At 56.9% G+C, this 22,206-nt stretch overlaps 1 protein-coding gene across 2 annotated transcripts in view; it reads left to right on the top strand.

Annotated features, from left to right (window-relative positions):
- Window positions 1-401: 401 nt before the first annotated feature.
- Window positions 402-22,206, top strand: part of SCARA5 (scavenger receptor class A member 5) — a 42,692-nt gene continuing 20,887 nt past the window's right edge. Inside the window, exons 1-4 of one of the 2 annotated variants that reach the window (XM_080388007.1) lie at window positions 402-795; window positions 2,059-2,180; window positions 9,794-9,922; window positions 17,547-18,221. In XM_080388007.1, coding sequence (XP_080244133.1) covers window positions 2,069-2,180; window positions 9,794-9,922; window positions 17,547-18,221 — 916 coding nt within the window. In that variant the 5' untranslated portion in view covers window positions 402-795; window positions 2,059-2,068. The remainder of the gene's footprint in view (window positions 796-2,058; window positions 2,181-9,793; window positions 9,923-17,546; window positions 18,222-22,206) is intronic. The other variant, XM_080388006.1, reaches the window with a different exon arrangement.

Genomic DNA, 22,206 nt, shown 5'->3' on the forward strand with positions numbered 1-22,206 from the left:
CCCAGAGACTGACCCTGGTGTGTGCATCTTGCACTGCTCTGCACAGCCCACACCGAGGCTGAGAGCAGCGCTGGTCTGGGGTCACCTCAGCTTATCTCTGGTCCTCCGTGCCTCAGTTTCCCCATGGGTGCAGGGTGGACAAGCACCTTTCCCCTCTCCGGGGGCCGCAGTTGCTCCTGCCCGTTGTGGGCTGAGCTGGGCAAGCGAGCGGAGAGTGAAAGGTGTGGACACCCGCTGGAGCTGGGACACGGACCACCTCATGCACCCACCTCCTGCCCCAGGGGCAGGACTCCTAGGGGGAATCCCCCGACCACAGGCCAAGCGCACGTGGAGGATGCTCCTGCCCCGGTCCCCCCTCCCCCTGCCAGATCCTCCCAGGGGATGCTCCTGCCCCGGCCACCCCTCCCCCAGCCCGGCTCCCCGCTGCCGGGGCGGCCCGAGGCCGGCGAATGGGCGGCGGGGGCGGCCCCGGAGGGTGGGGGGGGCGTGGGCAGCCGGCCCCCCTCCCGTTCCCCGCCTACAAAACTCTCCCGGCCGAGCGGTCTTCGCTCACAGCCTCTCGGCTCCGCAGCCGCCCCGCCGGCCCCGCACATCGCCCACCCCGGGGACACCCCCCACCCATGGGAGGCTGGCGGGGAGCGACGGCCGCCCCTCTGCGTCCGTGGGGAGCTGGCGGTGAGGTCGGGGGGTCCCCTTGCTCTCCTCGCCTCCCTGTCCCGGCCACCATGGCGCAGCCGGGGGACTGAGCGCGAGGGAGCCACGGGAAACTCGGTCCCGCGTGGGTCCGTCCAGGAGGTGAGTGGCACCGGGGCGGGAGGAACGAGGGACACGCAGCTCCGGGAGAAGGGAGAGGGGTGAGTGTGGGGATGGGTCCCCCTACACGCGTGGGTGTGTGTGTGGAGGCGCTGGTGTCTCCCCGAGCATCCCTGCGTGGTGAGCCGCCCCCCCTGGGTGCTGCCGCCGCGCCCTGGCCCTGGGATGCAGGAGCGGGGAGCGACTCCGGGGTGCTGTGCGACCCCCTCCCCACGGGGTTACACGGGTGATGTCTCCCCCGCGGGAGTGGGACCAAGGGCCTGGGATGCTGCTCCCGGCCAGGCAGTCCCTGCCCAGCCTGCTGCCAGCGGGACTGGTTTTAGCTGCCGGTGGAGTGGCAGAAGCTGGGGGTCTCCATGGAGCACAGCACCCATATGCTGACAGTGGGGGGTGGCTGGGGAAGACACAGCAGTGCAGGGAATGAGTTTGGGAGTGCTCAGCAGGTCCCACTTAGCAGGTGGTTTTGACTCCTGCCACACCAGAGCCCAGCTGAGGGCTGATTCCCCCCTGCCAGGCTGGGTGCTGTGATGAAACGTTTGTGGCAGCAGAGACACAACCCTCCCAGTGCCAACAGTCCTCACTGTGGGCATGGACCTGTCGCTGGGACCAGCCCAACTCAAGAAGTGACAGCAGGATCAGGCCTGTGGGGAGCACAGGCTTGGCTCACGGTCAGGGTGCTGGGATATCTAGAGGAGGCGTGGGTGCAGGGGTACCCCAAGCCCTAGAGCTGAAAAAGGTCCTGGGAGGCTTGCATGCATACACTGGGCCCCCATCTCCCCAGCCCTGGGGGAGGGGCAGACATCCAGGGCACACCCAGAGTGGACACCAAGGCTCGACATCTGTAGGGCGTGTGGTCAAGCACAGGTGGGTGGTTGACCCCTTGGCCAAAGAGGGGCTCCTGTGTTGGTGGTGAGCATTTCATGGAGCTGCAAGGACATGGGCAGGACTTGTGGTCCTGCCGAGCTTGCCCATCAGCTTCTCCCTGCCTTCACCGGGGTGGTCTAGCTCTTGTTTTGGGCACTGCCAAGCCCAGATGGGACCATGGTCAAGTCAGGATACTTGGTGGTTAGCTTTGCCAAGTGAGGGCAGAGGTCCATGTCACCAGCCCCAGCCCACACCATGTTGTATTGACCCATGGGGCCAGAGCCATGCAGGGTACATGGATTAGCCAGGATCAGGCCCCTGCCATGTCAGGCTGTACCAAGCTGCCAAGCACCATCTCACATATCTGTTCTGCTCCACCAGTGGCAGGACAATGGAGAACAAGGCCATGTACCTTCACACCTTCAATGAGAGAGAGAACGGCTCCATCTTTGAGGAGCCCTTTGAGGGAAGGAACCTCTCCAAACTGAACCTCTGCGAGGATGGTGAGTAGGGGCTCCACATGCAGTTTGGTCTGGGGGGAGCTTTGAGCCTGGTGGTAGAAACCTGGAGAGATTCTGCGGCGGGACAGGAGAGTTTGGATTGCTCAGCTCAGGAAAAAGCTCAGCAATTTGGCTCCACACAGGCAAAGGTGCCTGGCCAGAGTTGGGTGCTCAGCTCCAGCTGCAGGTCCCAGGGAACCAGAGCAGAGGAGCAATCCCTGCCCTTGGGAAGGGGAGGGTGCCTTGGTGGGAGCAGCACCGTGATAGATGTGCATGTCCCAAATGGAGCACATGCATTCGTGTGATGGATGATGATGATGGAGAGAATGGAGAGAAACTCCTTTCCTGCTGGCACAGCTTCACTGGGAGAAACACTCAGGGAACCCCAGTGCAAGGTGGTTTCTGTGCCTCCTCTCCTATCCCCCCCCTTTCTGGTCGGACGGGGGAATGACAGACCCAGGGCACCATGGACCTCTCGAGGTGCCCAGGCTCTTGTTTGGTTCTGCCACACTGACCAAGGCTGTGCTCCAGGGAAAGTCCCTTTCCTTGCTGAAGGCTGATGTTTTGGTTGGTTTTTTTTTTAATCCTCTAAGCCTGTGGCTCTCTTTTATTGGGTCTTCTCCAGAGATGCCCTGGAGTGGGGTTGGTGGCACCAGAGCTATGCAGCAGGACACAGCAAGACCTGCTTCTGTCTCCTGCATGTCTTAGCTGGCCTCTCTCTCCACTGTGGACTTGCTGAGCCCTTTTCCTTCACTCTTGCCCCATGAAATGCTATCCATGTTTCACCAGATCCAGGCTTGGTCCCCAAGCAAACAGCCCTGATGCATTTTTCCCGAGGCCTTTGCAGCCTGGGTGGGAGAGGCCAGGGTGGCAGAGGTGCCTGCTCAAGCAGAGATGTGAGGTCCTCTTTGCTGGCAGTTGTCCTTGGAGAGGCTCGCCAAGGCTCGTGGCTCCGGCACGATCAGCAGCAGAGTGCTCCAGCACGGTGCACAGGGTTGTTTCCCTGTCCTCTCTCCTCTTGGCTGAACATGGTGACTTAAGGGATAGGATGAATGGCAACAAGTTCCTCCGCAGCGCAGCAGGCACGTCTCCGTGACCACCCCACCTTCCCGGGTGCCTTTGCGTAATAGGTACCAGTGGAACTGGACAGTGATGAGGATGATGGCTCTTCTAGCCTGGAGGTGTCACTGAGGTCCAGCTGGCCTACACCCTGTGTCAAAACTGCTTCCATAGGAAGGAGTCTCCATAGGAAGGAGTCTCCACAGGAGCGAGACTCCCTTCTGAAGGGAACAAAAAACCTTTGCACACTGGTGCACACTGGACCCCCTTCTTAGGGAAGTCTGCTGCTTCCCTGGAGCACAGATTAAAAATGTGAAGAGAAAGCTTCCCACCCTACGGCCCTAAAGTTATTATCCAGGAGTCATTTTTTTCAGGTGGGCAGGAATGAAGTTGCAACAAGAAGTCTGAGGGCAATCAAGAGACTTCAGGGCCATGGGACAACAGGACAAGGGATCAGGAGCACAAGCAGTGTTCTCCTTTGCCCTTCTAGCTGCAGGGAGTGATGAGGGAAGAAACAGGAAGACCCAGCAGATCTATACCTGGCTCTGAGCCTGGTGTCACTGGCAGAATTTTGTGTCTTTTGATCATGGGTTGGTCTACATGACACCAGACCTGCTGACAACAGATGGGGTACACCCATCTCAAAGTGGGGAGAGGATCTTTGCACAGGAGTTAGCAGGGCTCATGGAAAGAGCTTTAAACTAGATTTGAAGGGGGAAAGGGATAAACCCAGGCTGGCTAGAGATAAGCCTGGGGGCAGCACGTCCGTGTTTGAAGGACAGCGTGCTAGCGAGGTCCTTTGGTCTGCTGTCTTAGGGGAGGTAGGGGATGGAGGTCCATGCGGCAGCAAAGATGCAAGGGTGATTGATTTGTTAAGTGCCTGAGAACAATCATATAGGAACTGGGGCTTCTCCCACAAAAAAGGTGGTGGGATTTGGTTAACAGTTGGCTTGAATATGAGCCGGCAGTGAGCCCAGGTGGCTGAGAAGGCCAATGGCGTCCTGGCTTGTGTCAGCGATAGTGCGGCCAGCAGGGCCAGGGAAGTAATTGTCCCCTGTACTTGGCACTGGTGAGGCTGCACCTTGAGCCCTGGGGTCCGTTCTGGCCCCTCACCCCCAGACAGAGCTTGGGGGGCCGGAGCGTGTCCAGAGCCGGGCAGGGGGCTGGGGCAGGGGCTGGGGCACCAGTCTGATGGGGGGCTGGGGGGTCAGCCTGGAGAGGAGGGGGCTCAGGGGGGACCCGATCGCTCCCTACAGCTGCCTGGGAGGGGGCTGCAGCCAGGGGGGTCAGTCTCTGCTCCCAGGTCACAAGCGACAGGACAAGGGGGAACGGCCTCAGGTTGCACCAGGGCAGGTTTAGGTTGGAGACCGGGAAACATTTCTTCACCGAAAGGGTGTCCAGCACTGGGACAGGCTGCCCAGGGAGGGGGGGAGGCACCGTGTAGATGTGGCACTCAGGGCCATGGGTTAGTGGTGGGCTTGGCAGCGCTGGGTTAACAGTTAGACCTGATGATCTTAAAGGTCTTTTCCAACTTAAATGATTCTGTGGTTCTGTGAAATCTGTGGGGCTGCTGGACTGGTCTTGTTTTGAGGAAGCTTCCCAGCACTTCTGTCCCCCACCAGAAGTATGGGATCAGGGTGACGGGGGACTAGTCGTCCTGGTTTTAGGTGCATGAGACATTCCCAGAATGCGATGGAGAGCCCTGGGTTCCAGGCTGGCCCACATCCAGGCTCTGAGCAAGCTGGGAACACCTAGCCCTGGACAAACTGCCTCTGGATGCTTGCGCAGTGCAAGTGGCTTGTGACGGCTATTGCAAGAGATGTGGCATTGCAGTGTGGGTGTCTTCACCTGCCCTCCACCCCCCAGGATGGGGACAACTTTGAGTCCAGACAGTGGATTTCCCACCTGGGTGAAAACTCAGTCTTGCTGCCATTCCCCAAACTTGATGTCACAGAACCACAGAATGGTTTGAGTGGGAAGGGACCTTAAAGACCATCCAGTTCCCACACACCCTGCCACAGGCAGGGACCCCTCCCCCCAGCCCAGGCTGCCCCCAGCCCCGTCCAGCCTGGCCTTGAGCCCTGCCAGGGATGGGGCACCCACAGCTGCTCTGGGCAGCCTGGGCCAGCGCCTCGCCGCCCTCACAGGGAAGAATTTCTTCCTCATCTCTCATCTCCATCTCCCCTCTCTCATGTAAAGCCATTCCCCCGTGTGCCATCGCCACCTGCCCTTGCCCAAAGCCCCTCCCCAGCTTTCTTGCCGGCCCCTTTAGGCACTGGCAGGTGCTCTAAGGTCTCCCCGCAGCCTTCTCCTCCCCAGGCTGAGCCACCCCAGCTCTCCCAGCCTGTCCCCACAGCAGAGCTGCTCCAGCCCCTGAGCATCTCCCTGGCCTCCTCTGGCCCCGCTCCAGCAGCTCCGTGTCTCTCCTGTGCTGGGGACCCCAGAGCCGGACGCAGCGCTGCAGGGGAGTCTCACCAGAGTGGAGCAGAGGGGCAGAGCCCCCTCACTGACCTGCTGGCCGCGCTGCTCTGGCTGCAGCCCAGGGTATGGTTGGGGCAGCGCCCTGCAAGGGTCCCCCTGTTCCCAGCTGCTCGCCTGCTTCTGCCTCTGCCCACTTTCCTGCTGCCAGCTTTACAGATCCAGCACCCACCCCACCCTCCTGCAGCAGAGAGAGGTGCAGATCCTGCGCCGGGGCTTTCCCCATGCTCTGCCACACTGCAGACATGGCAGAGGGGGTGGTGGATCCTGGAGGGAGGGATGCCTGAAAGGATGGGAGAGAAGAGTTGGTGACCTCCACAACTGAGGCCACCATTCCCAGTCATGACCTTGCCCTGGTGTGGGGCGATGGCAGGGATGGTGCAAAGTATTTTCCTGGCTTTATATTTTTGTGGCAAGTTGCCCTGGATCTCTCAGAGCAAGGCTGCTCATCCATAACTGGCTCTGATGCAAAGCTGGCCCTCCAGGGAACCCCGTTCCCATGGGACAGGTTGCTGGAGCAAGGCTTGTGGGACTGTGTCTCATCTGCAGCTGCACAGGGCGATGGCAACCCTGAAAGCTTCATCATGAGGATGGGACTGCCCAAATCCCTCCTGGGCTGCTGGGAAATGCTTGGCGTGGGGCTGAGGACCCATGCAGCAGCCTGCTGCTTGCTATGACCCCCAGGACAGCAGCTCTGGAACCCCCAGGGCTTGAGGGATGAGAAGTCCTGACTGCTTTCAGCTTTCCACCTTCTGACCGGGTGGGTCACAGCTCCAGCTCCCCAGGGCATGGGCAGAGGGAAGAAATATTTGCTTTCCCCTTGGTTACTGGCCGGAGCCCGCCCGTGGGCTCCTCGGAGCGGGCTGTTGTGAAAACCCTGCTTACGCAGCTGCGGTCCCTCCTGCTCTTCCGAGAGCAGTGATGAGGAGTGGGTGGTTCGGGGCCCAGGGCCAGCTCCTCCCGGAGTCTCCCAGGACCTGATATAAGTGTTAATGTCAGAAAAATATTGCAGCTTTCCTCATTCTGAAACCCTCGGCTCCATCTGTTTGGCTGGTGACAGCAAATGGGAACCGCATGCGGGTAATGAATTGCAGACGGAGGGGTCCCAGAGGAGAGGTACCGCCTTTCGCACCTGAGCTGAGGCACCCCATGCACCCCACATCCCCACGGGATCCCCTCTGGGTGTCAGTGAGCCTGACCTCAGCACTTTATCATTTTGGAGCCCCAAAATGGGGCTGAGTTCAGCAATACGCCCAGTGTAACCCTTTGCTGACTGGAAGCTTTTGCAAACCTCTCTGTCCTCCAGCAGGACAGACAGACCATCAGTTGGGGAAGGGTCTCTGCCAGGCTAGAGGCACCCCCAAGCCTGTTGTACCTCCTCTCCATCTCTGGTACCCCAAGAGCTGGTTGGTCCCACAAGGAGCTGAGCTCCTGCCCCCTGGGTGGGTGGTGGGATGGGTTGAGGACCCAAAGCCTGTCGGGGGTGGTCTTGGCTGGAGGTGGGCATTGCTCGTGGCCAGGGATGAGTGTGGTCTCCTCCCCAGCAGGTTTGTCTTTGGGGTGGTGGTGCTTCACCCTTTCTGTCGGGTTGATGCAGGCTCTGGATTGGTGCTATGCTGTGCCTTGGGGCTTAAAGGGCAGAAAGCCATGGGATGGAGACACCCAAATGTCAAAAGAGTAGGAGTTTTGGACTCCACCTTTTGTTGATGTCTCCTTAGAGACATCTCAGATCTGGCAAGGGGCAAAACCTGGCGGCTCTAACTGACCTGGCATGAAGTTGCTGGTTCTCAGCTGCTCTCGGAAGCCTTGTGTTTCTGCAAGGGTCCAACACAAAAACACAGACACCCAATGCCTGGCACTCCATCCCAGAAGCATGGGGTCACCCAGAGAACCAAGGCATGAGGCTCAAGCTGTACTGCAGCCTCAAGGCTGGGGACAGAGAGATGCAGGGGCTGTATCCAGATCAGGCTCTGGCTCCCACCTAAGACCACAACCTGGCCCAGATTTCAACATGAGCTCAAGCTTTGAACACGTGCAAAGCCCACAAGCAGATGCCTTTTCCCTGCTGCTGGGTTCACAGCACAGGAGCCTTTCCTTGTCTTCCCTTTCATTTTCCTCCTGGCTATTTTATTCACCAAGCCCTCTCTTCTTCGCACACATCTCTTGCTGCGCAGGGCTTGTGGCAGCATTGATGAGGAGCTCGATCGCAGCTAGCACAGGTTTGGGCAAGCAGGAGCTGGCAGGGGTGTCAAGATCTAGGCATTTCAGAATCATAGAATGGTTTGGTTGGAACAGACCATAAAGACCATCTAGTCCCACCCCCCCGCCATGGGCAGGGACCCCTCCCCCCAGCCCAGGCTGCCCCCAGCCCCGTCCAGCCTGGCCTTGAGCCCTGCCAGGGATGGGGCACCCACAGCTGCTCTGGGCAGCCTGGGCCAGCGCCTCACCACCCTCACAGGGAAGAATTTCTTCCTCATATCTAGTCTGAATATTCTTTCTTTTAGTTTAAAACCATCACCCCTTGTCCTATCTTCCTCCATTCCCTTACTGCTGCTTGCCTCCTGCCTGGGCTGCAGGCAGGGAAGGCAGGGAATGGGGACAATGGGTGGGACTGGGGGGGGGTGACGGCTCAGCAAGAGTGGGTGATGCTGATGTTTTCCTACCTGGGATCCTGGCTGGGCCCTTTGCATACCATCTCTGCCTGTGCAGGAGGGGAAGCGGGTGCATGCCGGAGCTGGGCTGCCTTTCCTCAGCCCAGACCCACAGCACCAGCATGGGCAGGATCGGTCCTGTCCCTGCCCGCTGCATTATATAACCATATAATTGTTTAGGTTGGTAAAGACCTTTAAGATCACCAATCCATCCTGGCTAGATCCCCCTGCAGAGCCTTCCTACTCTCAAGCCAATCAATGCTCCCATTCAACTTGGCATCATCTGCAAAGGTGCAGAGGGAGCACTCGATCCCCTCGTCCAGATCATTGATAAAGGCATTAACCAGGGCTGGCCCCAGCACAGATCCCTGGGGAACACCACTGGTGCCTGGCTGCCAGCGGGGTGTGATCCCATTCCCCACCGCACTTTGGGCTCAGCCATCAGCCAGCTTTTAACCCAACATAAAGTACACCCGTCCCAGCCATGAGCGGCCGGTTTCTCCAGGAGATGCTGTGGGATGTGCCAAAGGCTTCACTAAAGTCCAGGCAGACATCACAGCCTTCCCTCACACGCTGAACCACCTTGTCATCGAAGGAGATCAGGCGCATCAAGCAGGACCTGCCTGTCACAGAATCTTTTAGGCTGGAAAAGACCTTTAAGATCACCAAGTCCAACCGTTAACCCAGCACTGCCAAGCCCATCACCAACCCATGGCTCCAAGTGCCACATCTACGCATCTTTTAAACACCCCCAGGGACAGTGCCTCCCCCCCTCCCTGGGCAGCCTGTCCCAGTGCTGGACACCCTTTCGGTGAAGAAATGTTTCCCAGTCTCCAACCTAAACCTGCCCTGGTGCAGCCTGAGGCCGTTCCCCCTTGTCCTGTCGCTTGTGACCTGGGAGCAGAGACCGACCCCCCTTGCTGCAGCCCCCTCCCAGGCAGCTGTAGGGAGCGATCGGGTCCCCCCTGAGCCCCCTCCTCTTGAGGCTGAACACTCTCAGGTCCCCCAGTCACTCCCCATCAGACTGGTGCCCCAGCCCTGCTGCCTTTCCCTGGACACGTTCCAGCACCTCAGTATCTTTATTGGAGTGAGACATAAACCTGTGCTGGCTGAGCCCGATTGCCTGGTTGTCCTGTACATGCTGTGAGATGGCACGCCAAGATGATCTGCTGCACAGCCTCCCCATCAGCATTGCTGGTGGTGTCCCAGCTGCATGTGAGCCTTTACCTGGGAGTGTGGACCTGTGCCAGCATCCATGGTCCCGACTCAGGGAAGGCTGTGTGGGTCCACACTGGGGCAAGCAGAGCTGTGCCCACACCCATGAGGCATTGCCAAAATTATATTTGCAATATTTTCTCCCACTGGGAGATGGAGCCCAGGTGGACTGGGTGCATGATGCTCTCTCTGACACCTTGCCCTGTTCCCCAGGTCCCGGGCAGAGGATGAAGGCAGTAGGACGCTGCGGCCGGCTTGGCTCCTTGGCAGCACTGAAGTATGCTGTGGTGGGACTCTACCTCCTCGTCTTCCTCATCCTTGTTGGAGTCTTCATTCTCGCAGGTAAGTGTTGAACCTAGGCCCTCCCTGTATGGTGCAGTGGTACCCTAGGGTGATGCTCCCCTGTGCAGGAGCTCAGAGGGAGCTGGGTCTGGCTGTGGACATGGGACCACGTCTCTGCAGAGGTGTTCAGGAGGGTGTCCAGGGAAGGAAAATATGGGATCCAGCTTTTAGCTCCTCGGGAGCAACAACATGAGCCCATGCCAGTTCCATACTGCCCATCTGGAGCGGTTTTGATTTAAGCTTTGAGGCTGGAGTTGCTGCAGGGTCCAGGCATCGTATGCTCGTGATGGTGAGGCTCAGGAGCCCTGTGATTTGGGCTCAAATAATTCCCATCACTAGGTTGAAGCTTCTGGGTTTGCACCAGCTCCCCCATTTTGCTTAGGGTAAAGATGAGCCCTGGCTCCATCAGTGACGGAGGTCCAAGCAGCTTGCAGACAGGGCATTATCCTTGCACAGCCCATCCCACATGTGCCAGCAAGGCTCCTGCCTCCCCTCCCCAGCTTTTTGGTGAGCGCAGGGATGAGAAAGCTGCTCGCGAATGCCTGTAATTGCTCCCAGCCCCAGTTCGTCCCTGCATATAGATCCCATGTGGTCTGCGTTGCCAGGCTTGGTTTCCCCCTTGTGCTGGAAGCAGTTTGGGAAGATGTCTGGTTTAACCCACAGTCCCAGTACCCCCGCCTTGCACCCATACCACCCCCGTGTGGGGCTCTGCTGGGGAGGGGGGGGGGCTTGAGTGGGTGCCACAGGAGGCTTGGGTAAGAAATGCCACCAAGGACCAGCTCCTCGCTTCACCTCCTTCCCAGCTTTAACCCCAGCATCCATGGAGGGGGAGGGAATAAGGGGCCCTGCCTTTTCAGCCCCAAATCCCCACTAGCTGCTCTCCAGGCCTGGGCAGGGCAGGGCAGCGCTGCCCCCGCACCATCCCTTTGGCATGATTTTCTGTGCCTTGCCAGTGCCTTGCCTGCTGCAGGCAGCTGGGGGGGTGATGGATGTCATGTTTAACTCCAGCTGTGCTAATGCCAGCACCGTGAAGGCAGCCTGTGTCTTTTGCAAAGGGTGGATTTAGTTTTTTCCTGGGAAGGGGAAAGGACAGAGGTGGTTTTCTGGAATTTTGAAGCCTCTCCCCCTTATTTCTTGCATTACATTGTTTTAATGTTGTTGTTGGCCTGTGAAACCCTGAGTGAGGGATGCCATGAATTGTGCAAAGAGCTCGGGACAGGCGCTCTTGTCCTGGGCTGAGCTACAGCTGCTCACCCAAAAGCAGCTCCAGCAATAACAATAACATTATGGCATCGGCTGACCGTGGGGAGACCTGGAGGCTCACCATCTCGGGCATCTTCAAAGCCCCACCTCCTGGAGTCCCGTGACTGGCAGGATTTCAGCTTTCAGTAAGACCTCAGTAAAACCACCTTACCCCCCAGGCTGTGGACCACAATCTTGGAAAAAGAAAGGGAAAATGCAGAGAAAAATAATCTCTTTCATTATGGCTTTCTGCGTGTTGGGAACCTTAAGCCAAGCCTCTGGCTTTGGGTGTAGCTGACTCACAAGGTCTGGAGCCAGCTCTGCCGACTCTAGGTGCCTGGAGTGGTCTTATCACATCAAGGAAAACGACAGGCACAGGCTCGTCTTGCAACAGGGCGAGGAGACCACATCCACCTGGGATGCACATGTAGCCTGGGGAGACAACTCTGACGGTTCTCAGCTTCAGGTGTTCTCAGCTTCAGGTGTCTGCAGCTGAAACCTTGACGTTGGAGTTGATGGTCCTTGGAGGACCAGGACTAGATATTCATGAGCACCCGTAACGGTGGAGGGCTTGGTTTTTCCATGGAAAATTCCACTTTGTGCTACTGGAGACCAAACACCGGCTTACCAGAGCTGAGACCTTCTGCCCAGCATCCCTTGTCTCCCATCAGAGGGAAAGGTGCACAGAAAGATACAGCATTTAGTGAAGTAGACTTGCTCTCACCTGCTCCTTGGGTTGGGGAGAGCCACCTGCGATGCTAGAGGGACATCACTGTTTGATGCCACCTTTGTCCTCCCACAGCTGTGGTGAGGTCCCTGCTCAGAGCAGGTCCCACCTGGAGCAGACACCATCCCACCCAGGGCATATGAGTGCTGGAGGTCCAGCTCAATTCCAGGCCTGATGCTCTTTGGAGAGGGATGTGCAGCTGTGATATTCCAGCTGCTGCCCAAAAAGCAACTCTCACCACACTGTTTGGACAAGGATGATGGGAAAACTGTGCTCCTGGTCCACACCCTGGGCTGCCAGCATCCCTTCACCCCAGGACCAACAACAGAGCAGGGATGCTCTGCCTGGCTTGCTCTACTGCTTCCCATCTTCCCCCAGGGGAAGGGAGGAAAATTCCCAAAAACATCCTTGGAAAGTGCATACGTGTGTAAACGCACACAGAAATGTGCATGTATGCTCCAGCTTACATGGAGGGGGACCTTTTACAAGGCTTTTTGACAAGATGAGGGGTGATGGCTTTAAACTAAAAGAGGGGAGATGTAGATGAGAGATGAGGAAGAAATTCTTCCCTGTGAGGGCGGCGAGGCGCTGGCCCAGGCTGCCCAGAGCAGCTGTGGGTGCCCCATCCCTGGCAGGGCTCAAGGCCAGGCTGGACGGGGCTGGGGGCAGCCTGGGCTGGGGGAAGGGGTCCCTGCCCATGGCGGGGGGGTGGGACTAGATGGCCTTTAAGGTCTCCTCCAGCCCAAGCCATTCTGTGGTTCTATGTGAGTCTATGAAAGAAACTTCCACACGCCACAGTGCTTCCCAGCAGGAGTGGGCATTGTGAGGGAAACCAGCCCCCCTTGGAGATAACCTTCCAACATGTGCTGATGTCCCTGGCATGTTAACCTGGTGGTTTTGGTGAGGCAGCTGCCCTAGGCATAGTTTTGAAGCCGGCTTGGGCAGGTGTCCTGCAACTCACTACGTGCTCTGTGAAAAGGGGTTAGAAAATGAGTAAACTGCCAAAAATACCATGAACCACCTCAGAGCTGCGGAAACAGGATGTTTTCAGCAACAGAGCCGGGGTGGTTTCAACGCAGTCTGCTTTTAATATCCTCTCTCGCAAGCCTGGCAGCAGTTTTCTGTCTCCTGGGGGTGCACACTCCCTTTCTCCCCATCCCTGACACACACACAAACACCCCATCCACTAAAAAGGCACCTAGCCCAAGGTTTGGATTCCAACCTTGGCTTTTTTGCAAGGTCTGGGTTAAATCCCAGCCGCCTGCATGCACAGACCTGCACTTTGGTGTTTGAACCCGAATCCCCACCTGGCCCCATGCCCAGGCACCCCAGGCACCCAGCCCTGAGCAGCTCTGCAGCGGTGGGAGGCCAGGCAGGGCTCATTAGGACACGGCTAATGAGCCAAGCACCTTCATGGGGGCATCTGAACCATGCATATGGATGGGCATCCAACTTGCACCCCATCTTCATGCTCATATTTGCATTGAGAGCTGGCCACATTTCCACACTTCACACCCCTGGATGCCTGGTAGAAGTGTCCAAGGAAATGAGCACCCTCTAGTTCAAGAGCTGTAGCCCCAAAACTCATGCTCTGAGGATGCCGGTGGTGATGAAGGCAACAGCCGCATCCCTGCGGCCAGCCATCACATGAGCACTCCCTAGTCAGCTCCAGTGCAAACTCCTGCTCCCTGTGAGCTGGCTCCAAATTGGGTCTGTGCCTGCAGCTGGTGTCTCCCTGGGGTCACAGAGCAAGCCTGAGGTGCCCAAAAGCTGCCGGCAGCGTGGCCCCGTGCTTGTGCTAATAAGTCCTGAGACTCATGCTGGAGCTGAGTACTAGCTACTCCCTGCCATCCCCTGCTCCCTGTCCTGCCCATCCTTCCCCAAAACCTTCTCCTGCAGCCATTTTCTCAGCCCAGAGTTTCATTTCCACCCTTTCCAAAATGCTGGAGATGTTCTCGTGCAGAAATGGGCCGTAGGGTGCTGAGTTCCTATTTGGGCTGGAGGTTTGGGATGCCCAGACCCGCTGCCCATTGTGCATCCAGTCGCAAGGTGAACCTCACACTGAGCACCTGCCTGACTTCCTTGTGGAAATAAAACCCAGAGGAGCTGGAGGCAATGCCCCAGGGCTCATAGCTGGGTCCAAATCCTCAGCAGCGCTTCCAGCTTGGAGACCAAATGGAGGTGTCCTGCAAGACTTTGCACGCAGCATCTTGGTTTTTTTGCAGCTGTGTCATGCTGCAAAAGTTGGATTGCCAAGTGTGGTGAAACAGTCGTATCCAGCATGTACATTTCTGCTTTGCAGCATCACCTTGGCTATATGTGAACCTAAAACGGGAGGAGAGAGATTTTGGGCGCATGCAAGGGTGCAGGTGCCTGTTCGTGGTGCAGGTCCCGGCAGCAGCAATGGTGTGTAGTGCAGGGGTGTGCATGCACAGCTGTGCTTGTGTGTGCTTGTCCCCTCTGCAAGGCTCCTGCCTGCGGTCCCTGTGGTACAAAAACATTTGTGTGAGTGCACGTGTGCATGGCGCAGGGTGTGTGTGCACAGGTTGCAATGCAGACGTGCAGAGAAGGCAGGTGCATGCATGCACGTTTGCGTCATGCCATGTGCATACATGTATGCATATATATGTATATTTAGTAACCTCAAGGCTTTCTCTCCTTGTACTTTTTCAACCTTCCTGCAGCAAGCTGTTCCACATCTTACCTGCGTGAAACCCCCTGTCTCTCCAGGGCTCTACTTTGCTGCCTTCATCGGATGCCCATTAGGTTTTTAGTACCTTTCACGCCCATGTGCACGACCACCAGCACATGTGCAAGGCACAGCCTTGCACGGGGCTGGTGTTGGCCTGTTCAGCAGTAGCAGAAGGGATTTTGGGGTAGGACCATGGGGTTTTTGTAAATTTTCTCTCCTTGAATTACTGGTGGGGACAACAGCTAGGAAGATGGTATGTCCCCATAATAAATGGTGGAGAGGGAGCAGCTGCTCATGCAGCCCTTTGGGGACTGTCAGCTCACCCCCTGTGCTGCCAGGTCTATTTTGAGGCCCCATGGCAGGGAGCGTGTCTATGCTGGGTGCATGCATGTGTGTGCATTTGCATGTGTGCACTGGATGCATGTGTGTGCTGTATGCATACATGTGTGTATGCCTGTGCTATGCACAGGCATGCATGTTCTCATGAGCATAAGCATGTGCTGTGCTCATGCCTTCATACATGTGGGAGTGTGTGCGTGTATGCACAAGCCGTGTACATGCAGTTATGTGTGTGCTCCAGGGTCCTAGCAACTCTAACACTTCCCCAACTCCCGGCTCTTGCTTTCATGCAAAGAACAGAAATAGAGGAGGGTGGCATGGGCCCACATCGCTCCTCTGACAGCCCTGTGCCTGTAGCCCTGCCCTGCAGCTTCACCTGCCGAGTGGGTCAATGTCCGTGCCTCTGCCTTGCAGCAGGATTAGTCCATCTTACCATGCCAGAAAGTGCAAAGTGGGAAGCAGAAGATCTGGGAGGCAGGAGACCTTCTGGCATGCAGGCACGTGCATGAATGGAGCAGCCCAAGGCTGGAGGTGTTGCTGCTAGGAAGCTTCCTGGTGTGGTTTTGGCTGCAGGATGCTCTGGAGCAGCCTTGGTTGGTGGCTGTGGTGCTGGGGCTGGCAGAGGAGAGCCGTGGGGATCTCCACTGGTTATTGAAAGGGATTTGTGGGAATTTGGGGAACGCTGCAGGCTTTGCAGCTAACTGCAGATGTGAAGAAGGGGAGCTCGCCCGTGTTTCCTAGCCCTCAGCCAACAACAGGACCTGGTTGTGCTGGCCACACAGGGCTGCTTCTCCCCTTGGTGGCGTTGCATGAAAGCCACGGTTGTCTCTGCATCCATCATGGGCACGCTGGGTCTGGAAAGGCTTTGATAGAGCAGGTTTGGTCACCCACACAGAAGGCAGTGGCACCCACCCCTTCACCAGCTCCATGGTGATTTTCCCCAAGGACTTCCCTTGCCCATTTCCCTCTCCCGAGGTGGCCTTGGGCATGTCACCTGGTTGCTTCGCCTGTTGTGACCCCCTGCGGGCAAAGCCGGTGTCCACTGGGTGCCTGGCACGAAGGGACAAGCGATAAACAGTGATGTTGAGACGTCCCCTCTGCAGTGATGTAGGTGACAAGCAGGGACATGCAGAGGGGACCAAACAATGTCCCCATGCTCCAGGAGGATTGCTCCGAGGTGACACACTGTACCCTGGAAAGCTGGGACAGGCCAGCGGTGGGATTAATTAACAAGGCTTAATTAACAGAGGAAAGAAGCCTTGGGTGCCTGGAAGATGCTGCTCCATTCAGCACCCACTGGCCCTCCCAGAGGCCCCTCCCCAGGCACAAAGGGTCCCCTCTGGGCACCTAGTGCCACTGCTGCGGGTGGCCCCAAGCCCGGGGAGGGCTGGAGCCCTTTGCGTGTGCACGTCTGCCTTCACCCTCTCCTTCCTCCTGCAGTTTTAATTCAAACCAAATGCCTTTGCTTGGTTTCTCCTGTGTGGAAATGAGAGGGTGAGCTGCCAGGCTGGTCCCACGCCAGCCCACGGCATTGTGCCAGCCAAAGCCCCACCACAGCTTAAAGAACAATGGGGATTTATTTTTATTTTTTTTTAATAATTCTTACTATTTGTGTGGGTTTGGCTTTGAGTCCCCCACCCCAGGCTGCATTGGAGACCCACCACCAATGCAAGGCAGAGGGAGGAAATGCTAGTCCCCTGCCTGGATGAGCATTTTTGGGATGCACCAAGGTATGCAGTGGGGTGATGGTGTCAAGGATTGGGCTATACTGGGTGCTGCTGGGCTTGCTGGGCATGGGGTTGCTGGGGCAGTGCTAGGAGCTGCTGAGAGCAAAAGTTTCTACCCAGATATCCAGGTTCCCTCTCCAAACTTTGGTGCTCTGGGAGGTGGTGCAAGGCCAGGAGGGGTTTGGGGTGGGTGCCTGGATGGCTGGGAGCTCTCTGCCACTGGTAATGCAGAGGCAGGGGGTGAAGGATACTCCTCAGCCAGGGTGGGTTTCCTCCCTTGGGAAGAGCTCTGGCAGCCCTGGGATGCAGGATGTAGTGTTTGGAGGCTGACAGCAAACCACACCCAGAGCTGTGGAGACCTGTCAAGCCAGCTTGATGGTCTTCATTATAGAGCAAGGGGCTGAGCTCAGGTCCAAGATCAGTGGCCATAAGGGGAACCTGCTTGCTAAAATTAAAATTAAAGCCTCAGTGGGGGAAGAAGCAGTTTTAAGGTCTGGATTTAGGAAAGGAAAGTGGATGCTGTTAGCAGCCAGTCTTCTGACCAAAGGCAAACACGAGACGGGCAAAGCCATGATGCATCATGACCTATCTAAAAAGCCCAGAGCCAACCCAATGCCCACAGCTTCTGGGAGCATTTGCTGTCCTTCCTGAGTGAGGTGCCTCCTTCTCCAGCCCCGAGCAGCTAACTTCCTTCTCCAACCATGGAGAAAACCGTGGGGCCAAAAAGGGGCTGATGCAACGGACCTTTTGGCATTTGAGGTAGGGCTTTCACCTCCAAGCACCAAGGAATGGGGGATTTCCAAGCACTCCTTGGGAGGAGGTGGGGTTGCACCTCTCAGGAGGGTCCCACCTCCATGGGGTGGTTGCTCATGCCCCGTTCCTCTCCATCCCTTCCAGTCTCCAGACCGCAGACTTCCCCTGAGGACCTGAAGGCGCTGATGGGGAACGTCAACCACCTCAACAAGAGCTTTCGGGACATGCAGCTGAAGCTGCTGCACCTACCTCTGAAGGGGGACATGCTGGATCACATCTGGAGGCTCCAGGACCTCCTGCAGAACCACTCGGACTCCTTGTTCCTCATGACGGGGTCACTGCAGAAGCTGGAAGGGCTTCTCTGGAGCCTGCAGACCCAGGCCAGCCAAACTGACAAGGCAGTGTCCAGCCTCTGGGACAGCCTGACACAGCAGAGCGACACAGCTCAGCAGGAGATATACAAGCTCTCCGTGGAAGGCAACAGCAGCCGGCTGCTGCTGCAGCACCACGACCACCTCCTGAGCCACCTGGGCAGCAGGGTGGAGAGTCTGAGTGACCAGGTGACAACCGTCAGTGGGGCTGTGGACACCATGAATAGGACCTTCTCCTACGACGTGAATATCCACCATACTCGCATCCAGGATCTGCAGGTGCTGATCAGCAATGCCACTGAAGATGCCCGGCAGATGCGCCTCATCCACATAGCCATGGAGGAGCAGCTGAAGCATGAGCTGGCCATCCTCAACAACGTGACAGAGGACCTGCGGCTGAAGGACTGGGAGCACTCCATTGCGCTGAAGAACATCTCTGTGATACGGGGTAAGCTGAGCATCCCTTTTAAGTAGCTCCCTCGCTGGTGCATGAAGCTGTTGTGGGGAAGGGGGTGTCCTCAGTGCTTTGGGTCGTGGTGGGAATGGTTCCTGTGGGGTTGCCTCAGGTACTCTTTGGTGTATTGGTACTCTTTGGTGTATCAAATCCACCAGGCACCACTGTTTAGGTGTCTGTGGTGTTCAGATATCTCCATCACCTTGGACTCTGGGACCCTCCAAATGCTCCTCCATCCATTTTAGGAAGAAAGCTCCTAAGGTTCCCTCAAAGATGCCAGGGAAAAAATCCTCTTTACTCCATTTTCCCCCTCCTGTCTTCTCCTCCTTTAACACACTCAGCCCCTCCCAAATCACAGAATCATAAAATCACAGAATGGTTTGGGTGGGAAGGGACCTTTAAAGGCCATCTAATCCAACCCCCTTCCACGGGCAGGGACACCTTCCCCTAGATCAGATTGCTCAGAGCCCCACCCAGCCTGACCTTGAACACTGCCAGGGATGGGGCATCTCCCACCTCTTTGCTAACTCTTGACCATTGACTCTAGTTTTACTGATCCCCTTTTTTTCGTATTTATATAGTTGCCTTGGTAATTCTCCTCCTCAGTCTACTAAGCATCTCCCTTCTTCTTAATTACCTGCAAGGTCCAGCCATTTGTCACATGGTTACCTCATGGGCGTAGCTGTATGGACAGGGTTAACCATCTGCTTGGACATTTCTTCCTCTCAGATGTCAGGGATTTCCAGCTGTTTCATATCTTACTGTCTTGCTGCTGTGGGATCACACATTTCTCTGCATCCCACAGCACGACGTCTCCTAGGACAGCCCAGCTCCAAGGGGACCAGCTCAGGTGGAGATGCCTGCACTGGAGAAACCCATGGCTGCTGTGGTGGACCCCAATCCAGTTGCCTGATGTGACTGGGGAGCAGCAAGAGGAGGGTCCCCCTGTGCTGCACCAAGGGAGAAGTAGCTTTTGCTTCAAAGATCTCTAGAGGCTAAAGTAGGAGAGGGAGAGGAGGGAGCTACGCTCCTTGGGAGCAGCTTGGCTTTGTGGGATGTTGGGGATGGGAAAGGGTCAGGCTCTTCAGGAACAGGAGCAGCCAAACAGGGCTGTGATGGGAGCCAGCAAAGTCATGGACATCTTCATGGATTATGGCAGGAGCACAGGGGCACCCGATGAAATGGTGGGCAGCAAGCCCAGGAGAGGCTCAGCCCTTTCTTGCATGCCACCTTTTCACCCAGCTGGAGCTTCTTGCTGCAGGACTTTGTGGAGGTAGAAACCTAAGCGGGTCCCAAAGGAGCTGGACAAATTCACGCAGGGTACATTCATGGCTGTTAAATGCCATGACCTGATCGTAGTACTGGTGAATGAACTGGCCATGGGAGGGGGTAAAACCATGAAGGAACACAGAAGAGCCCCATGGAAGCCCTTGGGGGCAGAGCAAGATGTTGTGGGGCGGTTGTTTGTCCCACTTCTAGGCTGTTGGCTTGCACCTGTGGAGATGCAATGGGCTGTTGCTCATTTCTGGTGCTTCCAGCTGAAATACCAGATGGGGAAGGAAGGGGCTGACGCCAAGGCACTTGTTCTCTCTGGCTGTCTGCTGAGCCAAGAAGGGACAGATGTGGTTTGAACAACAACTGCATCTCCTCATCCAGGCCAGCCACCACCCTTGGGTACCAGCAGCTCACTGGGGTCATTTCCCTGGTCCTTGGGGGACATTGGCTCCCAATGGCTGGGTCAGGGCTGCTGGGACCACATTGCACCCACTGCTTTGAGGTTTTCATAGCTGCCCGCCCACCCCCAATGCCCTCTCTTTCCCCCACTCCTGTGGGGAGGATATTACAGTCTCTTGGATGAAGCCACCAAGGAACAGAACCACCACAGAGCCCGACACCCGTGCACCATGTTACTCCAATTAATATAAGCAGAAAGCAAAGCAACCCCCCTCCCAATGGGCCAGCACCTGATTTATCATCTGCTGCCCTGACACATTCCTGGCATCCCTGACTTCCCCTCTCCCCATCCCTCCTCCTTCCCTGCTTTCTGTTGGCAGTGATGGGACATGGGTAATGTTAGGATCCTTGTGCCCAGCTGGCTTTACCCCGGCTTCAAATGTCCTTGGATGGATCCACCTTGCTCCCGGCTGGATTTGAGCCAACAGAGCCAGTCCTGGGAGGTGTGGGGCTGCCTGCTTGGGGGTGCATTTTCCTTCCCCCAAGACCTCAGCTACCCTGGGTTCTCGCTTTTGAGGCTGTTTGCTGGTGATGGCAGCTTGGGGAGGTCCCCGGGCTTGTCTCCAGAAGCTGATCATGCCAAGGACCTCGCATGTCTTAGGGAGGGCTTGGCCCTGCAGCGCAGAGCAGCTCTGGGTCTTAAATAACAGTGTCACCAGGAGGGAGGATGCCTGGGATCCACCGCCTGCCTGGATCTGCTTGCATAACTCACTGGGTGGGATGTGCTGGCTTGCAGCAGGTCTGGCAGGGTGATTGCAACGGTCCCATCTGGCCGTTAGATGTGTGCACGTCATGGAAGTCCTCATCCTGATGGTTTTGGAGGGCTTTTCTCCTCTGCTGATGCAGCAAGCAGCCCAGCCCTGTGCAGGCAGGAGGGTGAAGCATGGGTGCATCTGGGCTGGGGTTTTCTTTCCTGAGCACAAGCCTCAAACACTGCGGGGTGGGGACCAGCTTGGCATGGTGTCTGCAGTGCTGCTCAGCCTCTCCCAGCCGCCCCTCCCAGTGCTTCTCCATCCTCCACCCCAGCTGTTCCCTGTGTCACAACCCACCAGCTCTCCCTGGGGGTGGGACCATCTCTGCTCATGGATTTGACTGGATGTAGCCAAGAGGAAGGGTTCTGGTGGCTGATGGGCCACAGGGCTCACTACTGTGGGAATAGCTCTGAAGGACGAATGCCAAAACCTAGAAGCCTGCAAACAGGATTGGCCTGACAATCTGCCTATCCCCAAGCACCATTTCTAACCCCAGGCATTAGGGAAAGGGAATAAGGGCCAACATATCCCATGCCAGGCTGTGTTCTCCCAGCCTCCAGCTCTTACAAAGCAGATGAGATTGTCTGTTGCCCGTGGTCATTCTCCATGAAACTTAGTTCCCTTATTAGCCTGTCCATGCCCTTGACCTCCTCAATGTCCCATGGGATGGTTTTCTGAGATGGTAGAAGAAGTAAGATGAGGTGAGGTGAGATGAGATGGTGGCAGAGGACTGGGGGGCTGCACCGTACCAGCTGATTTTAAGCTGGAAGGGCAGCTCCAACACCCATCCCACCGAGAGGTGCCCCAAGCAGGCAGCTCCCACATCCCTTCCAGGGTTAATAGAATTGAGGTGGAGTCCTAGTGTGGGTTATTTCCCAGTGTGCTCATAAAACCAGAACAGATGGCAGTTGTCGGAGCTGCCCCCGCACAGGGGACCTCAGCTGAGCCATGCTGAAGCCAGTGTGGGGGAAGCAAGGCATTTCATGTCAGCAGGAGTTGTGCTCCAGTGCCATTGGTGTGGGACATCTTTGCAGAGGATGCTTGGGGCAAAGTCAGGGTGATGAAATGGGAGACCTTTCCTCAGTGGCTCCTACCGTAGATGTTTCTAGGGTTTCTTTTACTTTTGCTTGCAGTGGGTAAGCATCTGTTTTGTTTATGCAAATGGCTTTCAGCAGCCCAACCTTTACTGTGTTGGGGTGCAACAGAGTAGGGAAGAGCTTGATCTGAACCCAGGAGCATGACCTAGGGGCATGTATAGTTTTTACTGCTTGTGCTGGTGTGCCTGGGACCTTCAGGCAGGAGATACCACAGCACCCCAGGGAGGTGGGGCTGGGCAGGGACCCCTGGGACCACCCAGCCCACCCCCTGCTCAAGCAGGCTCTCCTACAGCAGCTGCACAGGATCACATCCAGGCAGGCTCTGGACGTCCCCAGAGAAGGAGACTGCGCAGCCTCTCTGGGCAGCCTGTCCCCATGCTCCGTCACCCTCAAGGG

This window comes from Falco punctatus (assembly GCF_963210335.1).
Source record: "Falco punctatus genome assembly, chromosome: 5".
Classification (NCBI taxonomy): Eukaryota; Metazoa; Chordata; class Aves; order Falconiformes; family Falconidae; genus Falco; species Falco punctatus.